The sequence below is a fragment of the Kryptolebias marmoratus genome, linkage group LG4, assembly GCF_001649575.2.
Source record: "Kryptolebias marmoratus isolate JLee-2015 linkage group LG4, ASM164957v2, whole genome shotgun sequence".
Taxonomy (NCBI): domain Eukaryota; kingdom Metazoa; phylum Chordata; class Actinopteri; order Cyprinodontiformes; family Rivulidae; genus Kryptolebias; species Kryptolebias marmoratus.
In genome coordinates this window covers 6,176,696-6,200,525 of record NC_051433.1, presented here as the reverse complement: position 1 = coordinate 6,200,525, position 23,830 = coordinate 6,176,696, and the positions used below count along the sequence as shown (strand labels likewise).

General features: G+C 35.6%; 2 protein-coding genes across 3 annotated transcripts; both read right to left on the bottom strand.

Moving 5' to 3' along the window:
* Positions 1 to 255: 255 nt before the first annotated feature.
* Positions 256 to 6,009, bottom strand: LOC108231545 (protein phosphatase 1 regulatory subunit 12B-like). Of its 2 annotated transcripts, XM_017408631.3 has the most exons (7): positions 5,690 to 6,006; positions 2,730 to 2,746; positions 2,455 to 2,593; positions 2,057 to 2,158; positions 1,914 to 1,964; positions 1,789 to 1,839; positions 259 to 657 (listed from the first exon to the last, which is right to left on the bottom strand). In XM_017408631.3, the coding sequence occupies exons 1-7, from the start codon at positions 5,789 to 5,791 to the stop codon at positions 571 to 573; spliced, it is 549 nt and encodes a 182-aa protein (XP_017264120.1). In that variant the 5' UTR covers positions 5,792 to 6,006; the 3' UTR covers positions 259 to 570. The 2 variants fall into 2 exon arrangements, with proteins under 2 accessions (XP_017264121.1, XP_017264120.1); XM_017408632.3 differs by lacking the exon at positions 1,789 to 1,839 and having other exon boundaries at positions 256 to 657; positions 5,690 to 6,009.
* Positions 6,010 to 9,051: 3,042 nt separating this feature from the next.
* On the bottom strand, positions 9,052 to 23,660 carry LOC108231471 (immunoglobulin-like and fibronectin type III domain-containing protein 1). Its single transcript, XM_017408533.3, has 24 exons — positions 23,527 to 23,660; positions 21,504 to 21,592; positions 18,985 to 19,107; positions 18,742 to 18,881; positions 18,456 to 18,555; positions 18,331 to 18,357; positions 18,035 to 18,080; positions 17,732 to 17,927; positions 17,276 to 17,389; positions 17,025 to 17,187; positions 16,666 to 16,938; positions 16,052 to 16,507; positions 14,859 to 14,983; positions 14,595 to 14,736; positions 14,219 to 14,512; positions 13,824 to 14,120; positions 13,360 to 13,536; positions 13,122 to 13,250; positions 12,688 to 12,996; positions 11,664 to 11,749; positions 11,350 to 11,542; positions 10,761 to 11,057; positions 9,354 to 9,680; positions 9,052 to 9,243 (listed from the first exon to the last, which is right to left on the bottom strand). Exons 2-24 carry the CDS (start codon positions 21,538 to 21,540, stop codon positions 9,239 to 9,241), a joined length of 4,056 nt encoding a protein of 1,351 aa, XP_017264022.1. The 5' UTR covers positions 21,541 to 21,592; positions 23,527 to 23,660; the 3' UTR covers positions 9,052 to 9,238.
* Between the last annotated feature and the right edge of the window lie 170 nt (positions 23,661 to 23,830).

Genomic DNA, 23,830 nt, shown 5'->3' with positions numbered 1-23,830 from the left:
TGCTCCCTGTTTGTTCTCACAACTGCTGATTGTGATTGGATGAACCTCAGAATGTCCTGTAACCCTTTTCCTATTTTTTAAAAGTTTTATAAACAGGTTTATATTTTTTTTAAAGAAATTTACTATCACCTACATGACTAAATAAACTTTCATAGACACATTTGCATTTATGTGACAGCTTTTTAGTTTTAACGGTATGATGGAGTTGAGTTTTTTTTCAATAACTAACAAATGTATGTTCTCAAAAATGAAGTAAAGACAAACCTGTTAACTTAAATTAATTTATTTTGTGAATGTACAGTACATTTCAAACTTCTTTAGTGTAAAAAATATATATTAAGCATTCTAAAATGTGTCTTCATGTCACTGAATAGCTAATACAAAAGCAGAATGAAAGTCTCACCTTTAATTGTTATTTTTCACATTAACAACAACTAGAAGAAATCAAGAGTTTGTGGAGAGCTAGTGCTATCACAGAACCTATTTCAAAAAAATTAATGATTTCCTTGTACAAAAACAGATATAAATATGGCTTTTCATTGTCTTCCTCTCATCCTTTTGCTACCTGGTTTACTTGGAGAGTTTAGTGATGACACGAATTAAAGCTCCGTTTTCATCCTTTAGTCTCTGGTTCTCCTGCTTGAGCTCTGCTTTAACCTGAGGAGGAAAACAAAAAAAAAAAAACTAAAAATCTACAGACTTTAAAGCCATCTGAAATGTTTGTTGTTCCACTCAGATTCATTCTAATAATTGTAAGTTTTAAGCAATGACTACAACAATAAACTGTTTTCCCCCTGAGATCCAGTTTCATAGAAAAAAAGACAACTTCCCAGGATTATAACAAGAGAGTTTAACAGGAAACACATAAATGGACTTTCACATTTATTGATTTTCTTGCATAAGTCAGAATCATGAAACATGAAAAAAAAAGTTTAAAGTACTTCTAAAATAAAAATGAAGTCTTAAGACCAAAACTTTCAACCTAAACCCTAAAAGAGTAAAAGTTCTCAAGTCTCAAATGAATCAACAGACATGGGGACATAAAATAAATTACATGCAAGATTATAATTTCTGTTTCTCCCAAAACTCCTATCAGCCTTGTGCTAAGCACACCATACATTCTGAATAATAAAAAAGGAAGAGTGTTCCCAATCAGCAGTGCCTTGGTTAAATCTCTTGAGTATTCATTTTTTAAATTATTCTGTTCATAGTTCTCCGACCCTTTAAGCACCTCGGTGTGAAAAGAAACCCAAATACATGGATTCATTTATTTATTCTTGCTATTTGTATAACCAAAAGCTAACTTGTCTCATAAAAGCAGGGCACCCTGATCTGAATACATCTGGGTGATTTATTATAGTAACACAATCACTCATTTATAAACACATAATTCCTCACACACTCTGTGTTTCTCTGTTGATGTCCATTTTCAGACCAGCATCTCATCTTTTTTTCCTCTTGCTCACAGAAAACAAGAGGTTTTTGTTTGTATTCTCTTGAACATGGCTCGGCAGACAGCTGTGAGCTAACACTGAATCCTTACTGCTCGGTGTAGCTGCACTGTCAGAGCGTTCACACAATCCACACACAAAACAGCATAATGGTGACAAATGATGTCAGCTACATCCTCTGCAGACAAACAGCTCAGAGAGCAGCACCACATTTCACAAACACTTCACGCAGTTCAGACTGACCAACGAGATTCTGCTCCACTTTTATCACAAGTTAATGTTATTCTTATTTATATAAGCTGAATGTGAAAAAAGGAAGGAAGTGAATAACAGTTACCTTCAGCTGTTCTTCCATATCTGATACTTTCTTTTTAAGGCTCAAACTTTCCTGCGAAGACCATTTAATAAATATATTTATGGTAAATGAATGAAATGCATGAAAAGAACTTGATGCGTCCATACCTTTTTTTCTGATTCAAGCACGTTAGAGCCACAGTCGTTTGGTTTTCCATTCTGACGCAGAGAGAAATTAGTATTAAAAACTTTGACTGTGACATTTCATTTTTATTTTGTGCATTTGGATCAGAACCTGCGCAGTAAAGTACCTGAGCTTTCTGCAGCTGGTCCTGAATTACAGCGAGCTCCTGTTTACTTGTTTCCAGCCGAGACTTGAGCCTTTCGTTCGTGGCCAGTGCCTTTTCATACATCTGTAAAATACGGATTTGTCAGGACTTCTCAACAAATATTTTAACAGTATTCAGATTTAAACTAAATACATAAAGCAACACATTTTATGGTTGCTTTAGTTCTCATTTGCTATTAAAAGATCTAGATATCTTGCAGTTTGTCAGGAAAGTTTCTGTTTGCCCTTAAAACACATTGAAATTCTTTCACTAAAATGTCAAGTTATTAAATCTATTCTTTTGTTATGTGAGGTGAACATTGCTGCCGAAATAGCACATAAAGGAAGATAAAATACATCAACATTTAGTGCATCACCTGCCTTTTTATAATCACTGTTCATCTTTTCTTCCTCTGCCTTTTTCTTTGCAGACAGTCTGTTCTCCCTCCGCAGGAAGTAGGACTCTGCATGGTTTGTTGATGTGTCATTAGAGACATCAGACGACCCCGATGAGCCCAATCTAAAGACAGAAGAAAGCTTGGCGCAGTTTTTATCTGAGCTACATTTCAGATATTCACTGCGTCTTTCTGCCACATCAGCGACATGTTGATGTCGTTCCTGTTTAAGTCATTTAAAATAAATCAGAGGAAACTTACCTCAGCGGTCTTTCATGCTGGAAAAGAGGAGAAATGTTTGAGAACTTGGTGTCATTTGTTCTAAAAAAGGATGCAACATAAACTGTAAATGTTTTAAAGTCAGTTGTTTATATATTTCCACACACTTTTCAGCTGCAATTTTCCAACTCAGACCTTGGAAAACAAAACAAAGCAGTTTCCTTTGCATAATTCTGTAAACATGGACAGATAATCACATATTTGTATTCACTCAATTTTTTTTCAAGTTCTTTTAATTTGTTTTTTTAAATTTAATTATTTAATTTGACTTTTCTATTCAAAATTGAATGACGGTCTGACTTACCAAAGTAAGCCAAAGGAGGAGAGAGAGGAAATGATCCCTTAAATAAACCGACGAGCACAGATAACTAAACACATCCAAAAATGGTAATAACTCCGGCAACGACCCTCTCAGTTTCTGCACTGTTGCCTGCTAAGGTTGGAAGGGTTGTGTGGGATGTGTCCCAGGAGTTTCAGAAACTAAAATAGAAAGTTTTCTCTAAATGTTACACTCACAGTTTAAATGTACTGAACTTTCTGTTTTACACAGAAAGGCAAATACCAAATCAAAGGTTAGTATTTAAAGTTTTCTTGAGAGGAATGTCGGAGAAGACTTATTAATAAATGAACTGAATCAATGAAAAACTAAACATTTAAAAAGTGTCTTTTACAAATTGCTGAACATAACATAAACACTAATACAAGAGTTTATAATGCAAAGTCCACCATATTGCATTATTATATTAGACATTAGTTAAATGTACTTGATTAAATAAGTTTTGAACATGTGTCTGACATCAGATCAGAACAGGTTATCTTTTTCTCAGTAGGTTTATGATGAAACTGTTTGAAAACTAAAATCTTTGTTGTGTTAATAACACCTTGAACATGGATGTCAGCATGAACTGTAAAGCACTGCAGTGCAGCTTTAGTTTATAAAGTTTTAAGAGATTAGAAAGCATTAAAGTCAAATACAACAAAATCCCTCATTTGATCATTCTATGGCATTACCCTGCAAGACCTGGAACTAAATACCAGTAAATGTAATTACCTGCATGTATAAATGTAAATGCACGGACTTATTTATTCTTCTTTATATAGCTTCTAATACAGTGCAGTTTCATTTGCTTTATGTTTTAATCTTTTCGACACAAGGCACTTTTTCAACAAGCCGCCTCATAAACCTAAACATAAAAGCAGACTCGTGAGCGGAGTTTAGAGAGATTAACGTCAAACAAGAGGAGCTGAGGCTGTAAGTGGATTCCTGTTGAAAGGAGACAGACTTCATGTTACAGACACTGATTGTAAACACTGATGTGCCTGAGTTTAGACATTTACAGGACTTCTGGATCTTCACCAGACCTGAAGTCATCTCCTTCAAAGATCTCTCCAGGCATTTGCTTGTTTAATAATTATAGGCTGAACTTTTGGAAAAACGTCTGGTTTACATTAGGCGACATCTCATATAAACAGATACTGATGGAAAAAATGTGTTACTTTGCCCCATCTGTCCCCCCACAGTGAGTCTTCATCTCTGAACTGCGCTTCGGTCCTTTTACATCCCATGACGGAGTGTTTTTTGGCCAGCTGACCAGCAATTCCCGAGTGGAAAATATGAGTTTCCCGTAGGACTAGCAGAGATAAACATCCATAAATACCGTGAGTTCCCACAATCACAGCCTCTCTGTCCCTCGTTCTTTTCTGTTCCTCGTCATCCAGTCTTCCATGAGTCTCTCCTCTTGTTCTCTCTCTCTTTCTTTCATGTTTTCTGTATCACTCCATCTTTCTTCCCAAGTGAATTCTTGTTTTACAATAACAGATTAGATCAAATCTGCTTATTATGTTTCCTTAGAGTCATTTTCAAGCTTTCTTAAATGTCACAGTAAAGATCTACAACACATTTCATGTTAGTCACTGTGGGCTTTTAAAGACTGAGAAAAGAAAAAAAAAACAGTCCTTACTGGATATTAAGATCATTTAAAGACATGTCACATGCTGTGTGTGTTATCAGTTTTCAGTAGCCTTTATGCACTGTTGTTTAGTGATTTTTATTTTTTTTTCCTCATCTTTGTACTGTTTTTGAGAGAGGGTGCAGGAAGTTATCACTGTATACAAACCAGACAATGACACTAAAGCTTCATCTATTCTATTCTATTCTATTCTATTCTATTCTATTCTATTCTATTCTGTTCTATTCTATTCTATTCTAACTCTAAACTGTGACTGTAAGCGCTTTATAAAAGTAAATTGGAAATAATCCTCATTATTAGGTCCATGTAGCTTGTAACCTGACAAATGACACACAGAATATTGCAAACTATCAGCCTCTTTAAATGAATAAAGTTCTACTAAAACAAATAAACACTTGGAGTCATTAATATAGTGAGAGTATCCTTACTTACTGTATGAAACTTGTTTTTATTTCTTATTAGGCATAAATTGGAAACTGTTCCATTAGAAATAATGTCTCATAGTTTGACTTGTTAGAACCAAACAACTATATTGTGACATGTGATGTTCTGAAACACTGGATTTTAATTCAGTTAAATGTAGAAATGATCATTTTGATTCAGGCAAATGACGCTCTCTGAATGAGCGTTTATATATATTTCTGTCAAACACCAATAAGCGTGTTATGATCAACAAACCAGTTTTTATTTAATGTTTCCAGATCCAGATTTAAATATAACTATGTTTGGGTTTTGTTGTGACTGCCTATAAAAATAAAATATTTTACTCCTTCGTATCTCTTATACTGCAGACATTTTCCAAAATCTGTTCAAGACTCATCTCTTTTTGTTCAGCTTTCAACCTAGAGCATGAGGATTTAATAGATGCTTTGTATTTTGTCTGTTCTAATCTATTCTCTTTGAGTTAAATACACTAAATTATTTCCTCTAACTAAGCAGGCAAAGAAAAGATGAAAGCCGCTCAGGCCTTACCCTCAGGCTCTTGCTGTTGGCGGTGGATGAAGCTGGACAAGAGTCAGAGAGCGTTTTCCTGATGTACGGCGGCTCTTTGTTGTGAGAAAGCTGAGATGACATTGTTCCTAAAGTGCAGAAACCACTGCATGCAGCTGCACAGTGCTTCAAATTACATCCAAAAACTTTTTCTTCTTAAAAGCAAAAACAGCTGCCGTGAGGTCAACTTCAGGCTTTGTTGTCTCAGTGTGAACAATGCAAGTGTGCTCTTCATGGGATGGAAAAATGCAGCATATCAGAATGAGAGTGAAAGAACGGCACAAGTGTGAGGATGTCGAGGAAGTGGTGGGCGGGCTGTACAGTGTGTGTGTGTGTGTGTGTGTGTGTGTCCACAAGGATAGAAAGGCAGGACTGTACACAGCATCTTGAAAGTGATTCAGGACAATAACAATAAAATAAAATAAAATAATAATAAGGAAATATTAACAGTAGTCCCAGTGTTAGCATTAGATGAAGCTGCAATTAAAAAAAAATAAATAAATAAATAAATAAACTTTGTCTATGTTAAGTTTCTCAAACTGAAATCTATGCTATGTGGGGAAGGGATGCACTTTCTTTGGGCATAAAGAAAAAATGTTAGTTTATTTATCTATTTTTTATATAATTGCATGGTTATTGGTCCCTTTTATTTATTTATTGAAAATGTAAAGAACATGTTTGGGGAGAAGGCTAAATGTTTACACGTTGTTAATTCAGCCTACATGATTTCTTGTTGAACTACTTATCATTATTTTATCTATTATCCTATCCTTTGCCATCAAGCGTCAGCATGTTTGTTGTTTTTACTGCTTGAAATAGTTGTTTTTGCTTAACTATATTTTAGTTCCAGTAATCTGGAAATAAAGTCACATATTTGTTCTGTCTTTCTTTTTTCTTCTTTAACTAACAATAAATTAATTGATGCTAAATTAACAAATTAATGCTGTAATAAAAATTGTTGGCCTTTAATTTTACTGTGTGATTATTTACTTGTTAGTATAGGCTCTAAAAAAGTTTCATCCAATTAAATAAACTAAACGCAACAGCTGGAAGTTTTACCAAATTATCCATTAATATTAGCACCAACATTTTATTGTCCAAAACAAAGTTTAATACTAAAGAAAAGTTCACTGTTTCCTTTTCACACCCATTTGTGAAATCATCCTAGAAATGCCACAGTAACCAAAGTAAAATGAAAAGGCACCATTGTTTGCAATATTTTATACATATAAAACCCAATGAAAGACACAAAGAGATGTTTTTTTTAGGTCTTTTTCTCACAATTCTAACTTTTTCTTCCTCATTATATCAGAAACCAAGCACCACCTGCTGGTGGAAAAAGGTACTTTTTACAATTGAACTATAAGCACTGCCTTATCTATTTGATAGGATGCTGTAAAATATCACATAAACATATATATTTTTTATTATTATTATGAGTTAAATCCATATATATATTTAATGGCTGATACATAACTTGCAGCATGAATGTCACACGAACCATTTTATTTATAAAAAAACTAAACAAAAATTTCTGTAATCTGAGGTTTTGATTTGCAGCACACATAAACTGAACCAGGCTTCTCTCTGCTGGTTAAATAACACATTTTTAACTTAATTTGTTCATTTGATTGTTTAATGGCTGGACTTTTTATTTGTAAAGTGCTCATAAAACCAAAAGGAGTAAGTCTCAGAATAAAGCCAACTTTTAAAAAGAGGAAGTGTAACTTCAGCTTTTCAAAATAAGCTTCATCAGACGACTTATTTTATAAATACTGACATATTGTTCAAATAATGACAACAACATATAATTTCCTAAAAGACATATGTTTATTTATTTGTTTGTGGATCAGGTTTCTATTCATGTATTTATTTCTATTTAGCTTTAAATTAAGTATAATGTTTTTATTTATGAAGGCGAGTCGCAAACTTCCGGGATGTAATATGTATTTTTGCCTAACTTGACGCAGACTCACGTGAAGTGGTAAATTTTATTCCCTCACGTGTATGAAAGTGTGACTGAGTTCATAACCTTCTTAAAAATTAACAAAAAACAAGACTGTCTGTTTGGAAAACCGACACGAAGTATCGTCGTAACTATTAGGAAACTTCTTATATTTGACGGTAACGAGGCCGGTTCAGCAGCTGCTGCTCACAGGTGAAACTCACCTGGAATCCGCACACACGCTGCAGGCGCCGCAGTGAAAAGCTTTAAATCTAAATAACTGAAGAAGTAAAAAAGTTGAACCTCCTGCTCCAGTTTGGAGGCGTCTTCCTGCAGCAGAAGGACCTGCAAAGGTATGTAACTTCCAATAAATAATATCAACCATGAGCTAGGAAACTAAAGTAGGCCTGTATGAGAAGGTGATTCCATAACTCCTGTATTATTGTGTTTTTCATATATATAGGTCAATATAATAGCCTATACATGGCACCAGTAAAATAAAATTGATAAAATTCTGTTTTTGATGAGCCACCACAACATTATAAGGGCCTCCATCTCTTAAAAAATTTCTTGGAGGCTCCCCTGCTTTTGTTTTCAGTGTCAGGGCCACTGGATATCTTTTTTTTATTAATTGATAAATACTTGGAAAAACCCTTGAATTTCCTCGAGAAGACAGTACTCAATGGTTACAAGGACACTCATATTATAAGGTTTGTTCCAAACAATGACCTCAAAAATACCCAACAGGCCGTGTTGTGAAATTTGCATTCACAATAAGTTTTGACCTCCTAGTAAACTTAGTTTTGGGGATGATTGCTTTGACAGTAGCAGCACTGGGAGAGACAATCAAATTACCACAGGATGTTGGCTCCTGAAGCTGTGAGGATAATTGACTCATCTGAGGGTTAGTTGCCAATCGATTCTCTCTCTCGCTGTTTTATTGGAACAAATACAAGTACGCTAAACTATAAGACTTAATTTACTTCCCAGTTCTGGAGACTCTTTATGCTGCACACTTGACAAAGTGACTTCTAACTCTTTTCCAGACTTTGTCTCATAAATGACACTGCAGATTCATCTATTAAAAGTCAGGTTGCTTGGTTTGTTGAATGAAATAACCGCCTGATATCTGTAATTTTAGCAAACTCTGATGGGAATTGTAATCACAACGTTTGTGAGCGGGGTTTGATCTGTTTAGTTCACATTATTCCAACTTGTCTTGGTTTTATTTGTGCAACATTCTTTGAGTTGCTTCCCAGGAAAATTCAAAACAGTTTGTGCAAAACTTAACAAAGACTTTGAGTTAACCTTTGGGTTTATGCACCGCTGCTCACTTGAATAAGAATGTGTGTTGTTTACTTGAGCTTTGCCTTCTGAAAGAAAACAAAGAAAAACAATAGATGTTTGACATGTTTTCAACCAATAAATGGAAGCACCTCTGTGTTTATTTGTATTGTTTTTTTAAATACAGAAGTAACAGCAGTAGGGATCAGACTAATTTAAATGAATACAAGTTTGTATAATTGATTTGAAATATAGTTAGATCTCTGCTGGTTCAGGTTGAGTCTGGCTGTCTCAGATCCGCTTCACTCTGCAAAGAAACATGGTTTTATTTTTAGCTTGTTTCATTTGCAAACTATAAATGTTTCATTATGCAGGTTGTTTATCCAAAACTTTAGGAACTCTTAGCCTTTTTCTTACCTCTGACATTCAGAGTCATAGAAGACTCTGCAGCTCCCAGTTTGTTCTCTATCACCACTTTGTATTCTCCGCAGTCTCTGGGTCCCACCCGCAGTATGAGCAGGGAGCAGACTCCACATACATTTGTGATGAGATAGTTTGTGTTTGTGTTGAGGCTGATGTTGTTGCGGCACCATGTCACGTGTGGCGCTGGATCACCCCTTACCGCACAGCTCATGTAGCATTCGTATCCTTCAGGAGCTGAGCGCCTCTTCAGGGGAATAATGAATGATGGAGGCGACTCCAAATCCGAAGATTTAATCTCCGGCATGTTTACTTTGAACCTTTCTGAAGCATAAAGAAATACATAAAGTTTACTGTCATATAGAAATATTATTTTTTAAGTAAAAAGGTTATTTAGAACCAGCCTAAAAGTACATTTTTTTCACAATTTATAATAAACTATTCACACTTAAAATTAGAGTCAAGTATCTCACAATCTAGCTTTGCTGTTTCTTCTAACATCTGTACCTGCATAAGGAAGCTTCATTCTGAAATTGTCAGATACTTTTACATGTTGAATTGAGGATATATATAGATACCATGTTCAGGTGAAACTCAATAATTTTCTTTTATTTCTTTTTATGTAGCTCAGTAATCTTTGGCTTTTCTTAATGAAACCAGTCGGTTGGCTTTGGATTCCTTAGAGGAAGCACAGATTTCCTAAAGCTGCCTTTTGCACATGATGTTGTGCAGATTTCTTCTTAGGTGTTTTATGCTTTGTGCGTCTGAATACTGATGTCCCTCTTAAGTATTATTAGTTGATGATGGACTGTGAACTGACTGTTTTACATTTCCACAGACCTCTTAGTGTCTAGGCATTCACTTAAGCGTTTGGTGATCTGATTATAAGAGGACAGCTTGGTATTTCATGCCTGACATTAAAAATGCACCTAGAATACCAATTCTTCTCGTCTCATCTCTATAGAAATAAGCACAAGCATTATTTTTGTTTACACTAAGGTCAATGCAGAGGAAAACCGTTGTATAGGCAGACCTTTTTTTGCATCATACTCTGAACCGTTTGGCTACATGAGGCCCAGACCACTTCCTAAAGTGATGAATCTGTTTTCACTCTAGTAGAAACTCTTTCTGTGTTCACATTCCAGCCACTCTAGTTTGTTGCTTGTTTGCTTACATTTCACCTTCTTATATAACTCAGTTTTTTAACATTTAACAAGGTCTAATTTGATGCCAGAGTGACAACCTGTTTTTTTAACTCAAAGCTTTCTGTAAAACAACCCGCTGAACCTCTCAGAAATTTAGACATAAATTAATCCTCAGTTCTAGTTTTTTTTTTTTTACTCAGGAGTTTGATGTTTAGATTAAGTGTGAGTGTACCCAATAGTACCTGAATTTTGCACAAACCTTTTTCCTTTTTGATCGCAAACACAGGAGACTCAGATGGTGGTGACAGACCAATGTCATTTTTGGCAAACACCCTAAAGTAGTACTCCCGTCCAGGCATAATGTTGACAACTGTGAACTTATTGTTAAAGAGGTTGTCGGCCACTGTCCTCCATTTAAGTTTGAAGGAGTCTCTCTTGGAAACCATGTAATGTAGTCTGTCATCTCTCTTCTCATCTGGAGAGGGAGCCCAGCACAGAGTGACTGTTCCTGGGACGTTCTGTTCCAGCTCAGTGGGACCTGGAGGCTTGGGGTCATCTATAAACAAGATTTAGATGCAGAAACAGAGATTATTGACATTCAAAATCAGTAATATGAATTTTATGTTCTATAATCTGAGTGGAAACCAAAAGGCTGGTCTGGTTCAGCCATCTGGAGAGTTCAAAGGCTGCAGAAACATATGTAAGTGTATTCCAGCAGCTCAACATGCTGTTAAAAATATGTGATGCTTTTTGCTTCTGGCAATGATTTTAATGTTATGTTTTACACACTAAAATTATTATTATAATCAAAGCAGTTAAACTTTATTACTGTGAACGCTGACATGTACCTGTAACTCTGATTTCAACATTGAAGCTTTCCTGGCCAACAATGTTCTTCACAGTAATGGTGTAGATGCCACTGTCGGACCTCTCAGATATGGGAATCAGCAGCTGAGATCCTTTGTCAGAGTTAGTTATGGTTACATGTTTGGCCACTGGGATTCCATCCTTTACCCAAAAAATGTCAGGCATTGGGGATGCCTTTAGGCAATAAAAGAAAACAAAGGGAGGTTATTTAAAATGTTTAAATGCTTGCTTAGTAAAACAGATTCTTATTAGCCCTCCTGGAGAAAAGGCTCTGGCACAAAACAACAGGATGTACCTCAAAGTTGATGTTGAGACGAACAGTGTTTCCAGATCTCACCACCACTAAAGTCTTCATGTTGCGACCTTTAAATTTTGGCCTTACTGTAGGTTAAATTTAAAGGACAAAAGAGGGATGATTCTTAAATATTTACTTTTTTTTTTACCCACAGAACTGTAAAATGAAGAAATGAAATTGTCATACTGACAGGACTTGAACGAGTACATTTACTAGTCAGATGGATGCTTTGTTTATTATTGTTGTTATTCATTGCACTCTGGGTGCATCAGCTGTCAAATATTGCATTGCTGTCTTCTGTTCTGTGTGATTAGAGCTTATTTGTTTCCCACAGTGTTGCAAGTGAATGAACAATAGAGTGGCATGACCAAATTAACAAAAGGCAGCAGTCTCGGTACAAAATCACAAACAAACAGGCTGTCTGTGTCAGTGAAAGTCTGGCTAAAAATGAACAAAACCAAAGTACTTAAAAAGTACAGTGGTATCTAAAATTTTATGGTGGGTGCAGTTGCATATTTGCAAAAGTGTGCTGATTTTAGACCATTTGAAGTCCTTTTTTCATATTTTTTGTCATTACTTGTCTGTATTCTACATTTTAACTTCAAGATCCAATATAAATAAATCAGATTGTAGGGCACAAGAGAGAAAAACTTATAAAAATGAAAGTGGCACTGAAGGAATGCGTACCACCCGCTGCCATACATGCCAACATTTTAAACAAAGATTTTTTCACAAATTGCAAGCTCTCAATGTTTTGTAACTCACTCTCAGCTACTACCACACCAACATTTTGCACAAACATCATTGCCTTTCACCTTCAGTGGCGGGCAACAAAGAGAAAAGCAAACTAATTTGGCGAGATTTGATGCAGAACTAAGCAGTATTTTTGATACCTGTCTGTTTTAGAGGGAAAAGAATACACTGAACATAAAACACATTTTGAGAAACAAAAGAAAATTACTTTTTTTCATCCAGTTTCTCTTTTCATGCAGCATCATTAACTTTTAACAAACCAAGTTCTTACCAGGAGGTGGCATAGCAGTGAAATAATTATCAAAGCCCTGAGGTTCTCCATCACCGCCATAATTTGTGGCAATTACTCTCACCCAGTATGTGGCCATCGCCTTGAGGCCCAACACAGTGTAGGAAGTTAAACTAATTGGAATGGCATTACATCGGATCCATTCTAGACTGTCTATTGGTCTGATCTCCACGTAGTACCCCTGGGCTTCATCTTCTACTCCTTTTACTTCCTTTGGTTTATTCCATCCCAGGGAAAATGTTGTGTAACTGGAAGATGTTAATTTAAGGTCTGTCACTTTGCCTGGGGCTTCTGAAATTATGACAATGAAAGGTACACAAAACAACAGACATTACTGGATCCTTTTCAAGGAACAAAACAAGCTATTTTGTAAGAGCAAATGAAACTTTGACAAATGTAGAAGCACTGCGGCTCACTCATCGGATCTCTTGCAGTAACTGTGTCACATGGAAAACTGGGATCTCCAGCTCCAGACAGATTGATAGCAGACACTCTAAATCGATATGCAGCGCCCTCGAAGACATCTTTCACTGCATACTTTGTGTCTGAGCAGAAAAAATGAAGTGGATGTGATATTGCTCACAATCTTCACTGATGTAGGCATATGTATTTCACCTCATACTGTAATACTATCACACTGTCATCCCCTCATACCTGTTATCGGCCCCTTTTGGTTTACAAGACTCCAGTAATTGGTGCCTGTCTTGTTCTTTTCCAAATTATATCCCACTATTTTGGTTCCTCCTGTGTCACATGGAGCACACCATGACAGGTTAATGCAGTCTTTAAAGGCACTGACCACTTTAGGTGTTGTTGGTTGTCCAGGATAACCTATGGAAAAAAAAGACATTATAGATTGAAAGGCAAACATTATATACACTTTTTCACCACATTCCTTTTTTAGTCCAGTTGCAATCTTGAGACCACAAGAGAGACTAAAATGAAATCTTTTTTCAATTAATATGTTGAAGCTCTTTTTTTAAAAACTGATTTGATCTTATATACTTAACTTTATTTTCAGTTTGAGGGTTTCTACATTATTTCCACATTTTTATCATGGACTACCTTACACTATAAGCCACATAGTCATGTAAATTAGACCCCAGCAAAATACTTACGTAATACACCAGCTGATATGTCTTCTGACTGCAGGTAATCACTAATGCCCTCCGCATTCTTGGCTCTGATTCGATAAGAGTATCTCCTTCCAGGGTCCACATCAGTATCTCTGTAATGTGGGGTACCAGGAATCTCTCCAAGATTTGACCATTTATTTCGCCCAACTTGTTGCCGTTCTATAATATAGTTTGTAATAGGGCAACCGCCGCTGTCTTTTGGTGGTTTCCACTTGAATTCAACTGATGTTACAGCACTTTCCACAATGTCCACAGGACCTTGTGGAGGTGTTGGCTTGTCTGTTTACAAAATGAGAAGAAGAGACCATAGCTTGCTAATAGCAAAAAAGCAGTTATTGATTTACACAGTAAATATCCACCTGAAATTTCTTACCCACCTAATACAATAAGCTTTGAAGTAGCTTCTGTTGTGCCAAACTCATTTTTTATTTTGATTTTGACTTCTCCACTATCTTTCCTTTGACACTTAGTAAGGCGCAGTTGGCTTTCAGTGTCTGAGGTCTCAATTTTCACATTGATGGCAGGTAAAAGCTCGTAATCATTCTTGTACCACTGAATGTTCATTGGTGCTCCACCTGAAAATGGCAGCTTCCATTCAGCATTTTCACCTGCTTTTATAACGATCGGATTTGTAAAATTTCCTAAAGCATCGGGGTCAAGTTTTGGTGGGTCTGTAGTGTCATAGAAATAAGAAAAAATTTAAAAAACCTTGGACCTTGGAATTTTTATCAGTGTTGTTGATTTTATTCTGACCTTGAACATTAATTGTTGCCTCTGATTTGCGCCCTTCAGATTCAAAGCGGTACACAGCCCCATCTTCATTTTTACAACATTCAATTATCAAAGTGTGACAAGCTCCCTCTTTGATTATCTTTACCCCATCCTTATCTGTTAGCTTATCAAACCAAAGGACATAAAGTTTAGTTCATTTTTTTAAAGAAAAATACATTCAAGCGTAAATCTGTCAAATAAAACCGACTGTATTACTTCACTTCTTTTCTGACATAGTTGACTTACCAGCTTTCCGTTTTTGTACCACTGTCCCTCTGAAGTGTCGCTGCTCAGTTTACAGGACAGCTCTGCTTGACAACCAACATTGGCATTCAAATCTGACAGTCCTCTGACAAACTGAACACCTCGATCTGCATTTGAAAATGTTACAACCATTTTAAGTGTTTTATTTATTATCAGTTACATATATATTTAATCTCTTGCTTCAATCTTTAATATGCTAAAATGACAGACACAAAGTTGAACATGCATGTGCAGTTTTATTAAATTAATTTACTAAAGGACACAAAGTCAAACTTCTCTTTTGCTTGTTCTCCTCATTACAGCATGTCTCTCTTGTGGTTACATGAATATTCATAGTTTGTCATTTTGAAGATGCCTGCTCCAAATATTCATCGCACTTTTCCATTCATCTTTGCAAATAGGCATGCTGTTTCAGCTGTCTGTAGTTTAAATGTTTTCCTGTAAACAATATTATCTTGCAAATACTGAGACTTGGGGTTTCAGAACAAGAAAAAGCTCCTTAATCTTAAGATGTTTATGTTAAGTGACTTGTGCACTTCTGAGCCTGAATTATTCTTTTACCAAATATTTTTCAAAAATAATCATATAATTTAAAAATTAGTCCAAGCCCACAGTTTATTTGTCTTTAATAAACATCTAAAACTGCAAAGGATTAACATCTCATGTCATATGGTTTTTACACTGCTTCTTCTTTAAAGCTGAAATATATTTTACTGTCAGCTGGAAAGAGACATGTTTCTACTCAGTTTCAGGGCATTTGCTGTAATTCTTAAACAGATGATGTTTTATCAGACACTGAAGAACAGTAAAGTAGAACAAACACTATAACATCATGCTGGATTCATACTCCGCAAGAAGTGAAGAAATTGTCTCTGTCACATGACTGTGAGATGCTCTTTTTTGCATGGAGATTTTATACTCACAACAAATACCCAACAAAGTTCTGACCAATCACACAATAGATGATGCATACGCATGCAAGAAAACAATTCTGCCCGGACTTTATGCACAGAATGGGCTCTCGGAGCTCATGTTAGAACAAAAATAGATTATTTTTATCTGCAAGAGCAGATTTCTTCACTTCTCACAATATGAATCCAGCTTCTATTAGTACTTTGATTTCAGAGTTTTCAGTCTTCACAATGCTGTAAAAAAAAAAAAAAAAAAAGTCTTACCTATGACAGTTTCAGGAAGCAAGGGACCATCTCGTAATCGCTTCTTTTTGTTGTCACCAGCATCATCTGATGTATTTATATCATCTCCATCTCCTAGGAGGTTCTTAAACTCACCATCCCCATCACCGTTGCCTCCATCACGTTTGTCTTTCCCTTCCCCAGTTCCTGCACCTGTCCTTTCACCGCTGCCATCACCAAAACCATCTCTTCCATCACCTCCATCACCTCCGTCTCTTCCATCTCTTCCATCTCTTCCATCACCTCCATCTTTTCCATCATCTCCATCATCTCCATTTCTCTGTGCAGCTTTGACTGCTGCATCTGCAGCATCTTTTCCAATTTTTGCATGTTTTGATGTGTCCACTTCAATCGTTTCTTTTTGAATCTCCTTACACTGCTCTGAAGTGTGTTTAGACCGGTTATCATGATCACCAGCTTTGGTGCCCTTTTGACCAGCTGAGTGAGTTAGCACACACAAGTTGGGCAAATTATACATTAGGTATCTTCAATGCATTTTTAAACACTCTAGGAATTTTATAGCAGTTGTCAGCCACATATATCAGATTAGTATTTTATTTATTAATTTCAATATTAAGATGAAAAAGATTTCTCACCTTCCACCTTGAGAGAGGCACCGCTGGACATAATGCCAGCGATTGCATAATAATCTCCATTATCTGCAATCTGACAATCTTTTATTCTCAGTGTGTGAGTCAGTTTGTCCTCTGAGACAGTGATCTCATATTTGTCACTATGTTCAAGTGATGAATCCACTTTTGCCCAAGTAATTCGGTTCAGGGGTGTTGACAAAACACACTGAAAGATGGCGTCATCATTTTTAGTGACTTTAACATCCTCGATCTTTGCTACAAACTCCACATCTGGAACTAAGAGAAGTTAAAAAGACAGGTTTTTAAATCTTTCTCAGCGGCTTCCATGATGACCACCTTGTTTCATTATAGCCATGTTTTACCTTGAAAATCAGTTGTAAGGACATTTGTCTCTTCAACATCAACCTGATATAATCCAGCATCGTCAGGCTGAGGGTCTTTAATGCTGAAAAGATAGTTTATCCCTTTTTTCTCAAGACTGTGCTTTGAGTTTTTATTTCCATTATATGAAACCATCGTTCCATCCTTGTAAGACAAAAACCATCACATTAGTTTTCAAAATTATTATGTAACTGTTGTTTTGGTTTGGTTTAAGGAATGCATTTTGATTCACCTTGTATAAATTAACTGCGCTGTTGGGATCCTTTAGTTTCATGTCAAAGCTGAATTCAGCTCTCCCACTTGGTTTTACTTCAATTTGTTTCACGTTTTCCAGCTTCTCTACAACCTACAACAGAAACACTCAAAATCCAGTGCATGTCTGCAGATTTTGCTCTGTGGTTGTTGCTGCAACCTTTGTACCATTATTAGTTTTTAGCATAGCATGCACACACGTCATGAGGTTGTTTAGCCCTGGGGCAAAGTAAGCCTTCATGTGAAAAAAGGGGGGAAAACACAATCTAAACAAATTTTTTTTTTTTTTTTTTAAATCTGAAACAACCAGGTGTTCTGGCAAATGTTGTATCTCAAAATGCAAATAGATTTTTGTCCTCGTTTAAAAATTATTCTTGCAATTTCAAAATGCATCATTCTGAATTCTTGCGCGACTCTTATAAATTTCAAACAGTACCTGCGCTTGTTCATCTTCTCTCTCTTTTTTCATCTGTTTAAGTTGTTTCAATATCCAGCGGAAGTCAGTGACTCCAAACTCCCGACAGACTTTTTCATAGTCTTTCTTTGGTGCACTTAAAAGCAGCTCCAAGAGCTTTGGGTCTATTTCTCCTTCTTTCTGCAGTGGGGGTGGTTTTTTCTTGGTCACAATAGTTCTGAAAATGGAAAAGGGTGATAAATAGAACTAATTTTAGCTTGTTTAAACTTTTAGGGTGTACAATGAAGACATTTTAAACAGACCATAACTTTGACTTCAACTTACGTCTTCTTAAGCATTGCTCTGAAGTCTTGTGTCCCCTGCCCATTTGCTTAAAAAAAGAAAGATTAAAGTTGGAAAAGTAATTTTGTCATCATCGTATTTGAGATTTTATGCAAGATTTTGAAAGTAAAGAAAAATCACAGGAATTTGTGTCCCTGCAAGTACAGTGTGAATGTCAATAATGTGTTACCAGAATCACTAGCTGTATTTTTTATTTTTATTTTTTTTCAGAAAATGAAAACAAAAGAGGAAGTCATTGAATGATGCATGCTTGATTGACCAAACACACAGTTTCATACCTTCTTGTGATTTCTTTTTATGGCCGCCTGAAAAGACACCACAACAACAAACAAAAATAATAATTTAATAGTTTCCCAGTAGTAAAATGTTCAAGTGGTTTTAAAAATGTGTGACTGAACATCACCTTCAATCACAGTCAGATTGACTGTGCAGACAGCGTTTCCGTACTCATTGGTTGCAAAGCACTTGTAGGTGTCAGCTTGGTCAAGTTTTGCATTTGGTATCTGAAAAATAAATTGACATACATTTGACAGGTGAAAACAGAATATTATGCAAATAGTCTGACTGAGACATTCACGTGTCAAACGTTCTAATCAATCAGATATCAGGTCACCCATCCTAATGGGTTTCATCAGATCTTAATGGGAAAAATACACAAAGCTTGTTCTTGCATTGCTTTTTTCTCTCACCTCAAGAATGTGTTCTCGAGTTCTTTCATCATATCTGGTTTTGTACTTCTCAGGATCATCCCCTTCCCCTTTGCTGCGACCCCATGTAACAGTTGGTGCTGGCTCTCCACTCACCATGGCTTTGAAAAAGGCTTTTTTCCCTGAAAAAGGAAAGAAAAAAAAAACACAACCAGAGAACAGTGAAAGAATGAACATTAGTGCATTATCTCATTGCTGTTTCACCAGATGTTCTTGGTTTTCTACCCTCTTGAACAGTCGAGGCCATCGGTTTCCGGGTGAAGTCGGGTGTTGATTTTCCTGCAGGAAGTATCTCCACAAACTGAGTGATCATAACTCCAGGGACTCTGGATCTTTTCTTGATAGCCACTGTTAAGATTAGAAGTAGTATTTAATAGTGCATAGACATGAGTGTGTATGTGGTTGTTAGGTTAAACATGGACAGGGAGCCTACAAGTAACTGGAAACACAAACATTGTAAACGATTAGTATGTTCTTGCAAAGTACAGATTTATTCAAAAGTCCAAACATTCCTAAGAAGTAAGACTGAACAAAAGAAAGTACAGAACAAGTTGAGCTGCAAGCAAACTGCAAAATTTATCCATAAAACTGTAGGGTGTCTGCATTCCTTATGAAGATAAATTATTTCTGAGTCAAACGTTTGGACTTGATATGATTTAAAATTCAGAAATCTAACTGCAACAGCTACATTCTGCATATATTAAAATTTCTTTTAATTTAAATCTCAATTTTTGTCATCCATGATTTGTGAAGTAAACGTCATAATGAGAACTTAATTCACCATAACATTATTGCATTTTACCAGAGTGCTCTGTTGGTTGAAGTTTCACATCAGAATGTCACCAGAGGTCACTCTTTCCTCTTTTTTTCCAACCTTTACAGTTCATAAACTGACAGGATTCTCCTTTTTTACGTGCATTGATAAAACAGGTTTTTGATTAAAGAATAGCATTCAGTTTATTTCTTAAAGTGCTTGAAGTTGAGCTCTTAATTGATTCTGAACCAATTTTTTTGTAAAGCTTCTAAACAAAATAGACATTCTCTTTCTCCCAATTATAACTGGTTATGTGAGGAAAAAAGTATGAAGTAATGCATTTTTTAGATTGCTGTTTTTCCTCTGACATTTTTACAATTTGATGACTTTGTAAGCAACAATGAGTTGACCCAACAGCTGCTGAAATCACAAGCGTGAACCAACCATCTGTTCCCCTTCCTTCTGTACAAGCATCATATGTTATAATGGCTCAGTCCTGCTTCTGTTATCCTGGGGTTTGTGTATTAAGTATGACTTTACTGATACCTTATATGAATAGGTCAAATATCTAATTATAATGCAGTGTTGCTGTGTGAAAAATCAGACCTGTCAACAAACATCTGCTCACCTGTGCCTCATATTTGACCCAACCAATATCCAGTGTAGATGCAAAATCACATACTAAAAGGTGGTTTCTTATGACTTACAACTAAATGCTCAGATAAAGATTTTAAAAGAAATAATTTAAATTACTTTAAACCAAATTTTTATTTACACAAACATGCCCTTAAATCCGGAGCTAACTTATTTCTGTATTTTGTCCTCTGAGAGTTGGTTTTTCGATGCTCCATTCTGAATAATTGTTTTCCAGCAGCCTTACTGCAGCTTAAGGGCATGCATTGAATATTCATCAAATTGTGTGCGTCATCTCTCTAGGGTTGGTTTATGTTTTTATATCATCTGAATGCAGCCAGGATTCTTGTAACCTTGTTCCTTAAGCATTGATTCCCACATTATCCAAGTCAGTTCAGATAGCACTCTTATTTTTCCTTCTGCATACCGATTGTTGCTGGAAGGAACGGCTGGATTTGGGCAGCAGCAAACTTGAGAACATCTTCAGGAAAAAAAATAATTTTTGGCTGTAAAAGCAGACATCCCTGCCATAAACCACTATGAACCACCCCCTTTCCCTTCAGAATGAGTGTGAATGGCTTTCAGACACTTGAAGTAGCGTTTCCTGCAGTAGAAAATGAAACGGTACACTTCTTGTTCTTTGTAAAATGTACATCACTTCAACCTTTTTTTCCATTTCAAGTGCGAAAAAAAAGTAGGATTTTAACTCAAACAATGCTATTTTGCTAACAGAAAAGTATTTAGTGAAGATAAAATAAGGTTCATGCAAATACAGTTATTTTATTCAGGTTGAGAACAACATAAATTTTGCAGCTCTGCATATATAATAGTCCCAAAAATACTCCAGGGTCTTTCCCTCTCTGCACATTTTGTTTTGATTGCAGCACCTTGTTGACTTAAATCTGATGTACTGATAAGAACATTTCTGTTAGTTGACAAACCATCAACATTTCACTGTGCACTTCCAAATAATAAACTGGTCCAGAGGGATCTGGGGGGGTCAGTGCTGGAGCTTAGGGAGGTGTGGTACACAGTTAGCACCCCCCATCAACTGCACACCATGTTGGCTCAGAGGTGTATCTGCAGCAGCTCAGCTTTAACTGCCTCATTCCTCCTCTCTTTTTTTTTCACAGACAGTTCAAATGTGCAATAAAAGTGAGCAAAGCCCAACTCAAAAAGTAATGGGCTTAAACGTACACGTGTTGCATCACTGATTCATTTAAAAGGTCATTTTGTTTTTATTTCCTAGGTTGTGGAGACTTGGCAGGTGCAAATGCAGTATGTCAAAGAAATGTGCAAAAAGTAAACAGGATCTTTGGACATATGACAAATAAAACATGCAAAATTTCAGACTTACCTGAAGGTGGCTTCTCCTGGGGAGGTTTTGAACTCATGGCAGCTTCTGTTTGTTGATCTTGTCAGTTCAGATTTGTAAAGGATTTGAAGCTAAATTTAGGGGGGAAAAAAAAATCACAATTTTGCAGCTGCAGTCATGACAAGGATTAATAGATTTTCATGCTGTCGGTACATTTTAACATTCCTTCATATGTTTTTAAATCTCCTGTACATCTTTTTTTTTGATTCCCTGACTTTTACTAGATCTAAACTGGTTTTTTTTTAACAATATAGAAAGTTTAAGCTTTGTTATGTAGCCTGTTTGAAATAGTTCTCAGAGAATTCAAAAAAAGAGTTGATTAATAAAGGAAAAAGAAGGATTATTATTTTCGGATCATTATTTCTACTCAATTTTTATAAATCAACAGATATCCGCTTTTAAGATAATGACAATATTAACTTTTTATGTATAAAAATGTAAAAAAAAGAGAGAAAATATTAATTTAGATAAATAATATTGTCAACTAATCATTGTTGTTCTTTTCTGTTTTAATCATTTTTACCAGTGAAGTCAGTGTCACGTAACTGATGCTGGTGTCATGAGAACCTGGAACACCTAAAAACGGGAAAGGTTAAGAAATACTGCCTTGGAGCTTCTCATGTCGCATACATTTCCATATGACATCAGTCTGTCAAACTGTCCTGCAGACACTTGGAGACATGCTTGGGACACTGTAAATGAGGAATGTGAAATCCCACCTAGCGGCTCACTCTTCCCAAACGCCTGTGGAGTCCATTGGCTGTGCCAGGATTTTAACTGCTCAGGATCCAAACATAGACACGGGACAAATATCTTTGCATCAAACTGCTGCCTAAGTCAATGTAAATCTTTTTATTTGTGTTTTTTAATTATCATGATGATGCAAGATTATATTTAAAATCTTAAATAATTCCTTGACTAGAATCGTGTTGGATGTTATTTATAATACTCAAAACTTGATCAACTTTAAAAAAATAAAAAGCTCTTTAAGCTAATTAATTTCAGGATTCATAATAAGCCATGAGTCATCAGCAGAAACTACAAAAATCTGTTGTCCACATGGATCAGACAAGGATCATAAAACTTAGCGTAAAGTTCAATTATTTTATGAGTTGAGTTTTTTTCTTATACAGAACATGAAGGTTTTCGTTTGATGAATTAAGAGCTTTGTATCAAGACATTGCCATCAGGATTATTTGTTTGTTTCTTTTGCACATAAAAAGGAAAACTAAAAATATTAGGGGCACATATTAATCTGCCCTTCAGCCTCTACCAAACTGAAAAACAAACAAACAAAAATAAAAAAAACAATATCAAGATTTAGTTGTCAAACATTTCTGCTCATTTGTAGAGGTCATATTCTGGAGTCTTCTGCATTTTTGGAGGTCTTTATTGTGCTAATTACAAAAAGTCCATTCATTTGTTCTTTTTCTAGACTTCCTACCAAACATAAAACCTTGAAGTCTTTTCTAAAGAAAAACAAAGTAATGGTTCAGGAGTATATTTTTCTTTTTGTCCATACTGTAGCTCTAATAACTAAAATTGCCACATGCAATTTTTCACAGGTGCATAAAAAAGTAAACTGTAAATATTTTGTTTAAATTTGTCAATATATTTGTATTGTTTATTTGTTTGTATTGTTTTTTGCAGCATCAAATATAATTATTTTATTGCTCATATATCCAACTTAAACTTTCCTGCAGACTGTTTATTAACAAATCTACCTAATTGTTAATACTAATGGCATTATGTGAGCTAAAATAGACTAGTGGGTGTCCAAAACAAGGAACATGACTTAAGTCATTTTCTGTCGTTATCGGTCTTTCTTACAGAATTATATGCTAATACTAAGCTACGTTTAAATAATCCAGATCAGTTTTTCTGTGCCACCAACAGTGGCTTCTAAAATTCTCATATATCAAGCATCATTACTTTTGTTACTTGATTAGTTTTTTTTTAATTTAATGAAACACAAAGTTAATGAAAGAAAATCAGTCATACTTACCAACAGTTATCCGTCAGCGTTGCTCAGATAAACGTCTTCTCACTGTGCAGTATTTCACATCTGACTCCTCTTTTTGTTCAGCGATAAAACTTTGGAATGCATAATAACCCCTTTCATGGGGAGTTGGTCAAATCCCATGTTACCACAGTGGTGAAGTGTAAAGGTTCCTCTTACGCATCTTTATGAAAGCGATCACTTTGCAGTTGGCACCGGAAATATTTTATGGCTGTTCATTCAATCTGGTATTAGACACATCGAGCCAACATTTTTTCTAACACTTATGTTGACGGTATAATAAGAAACC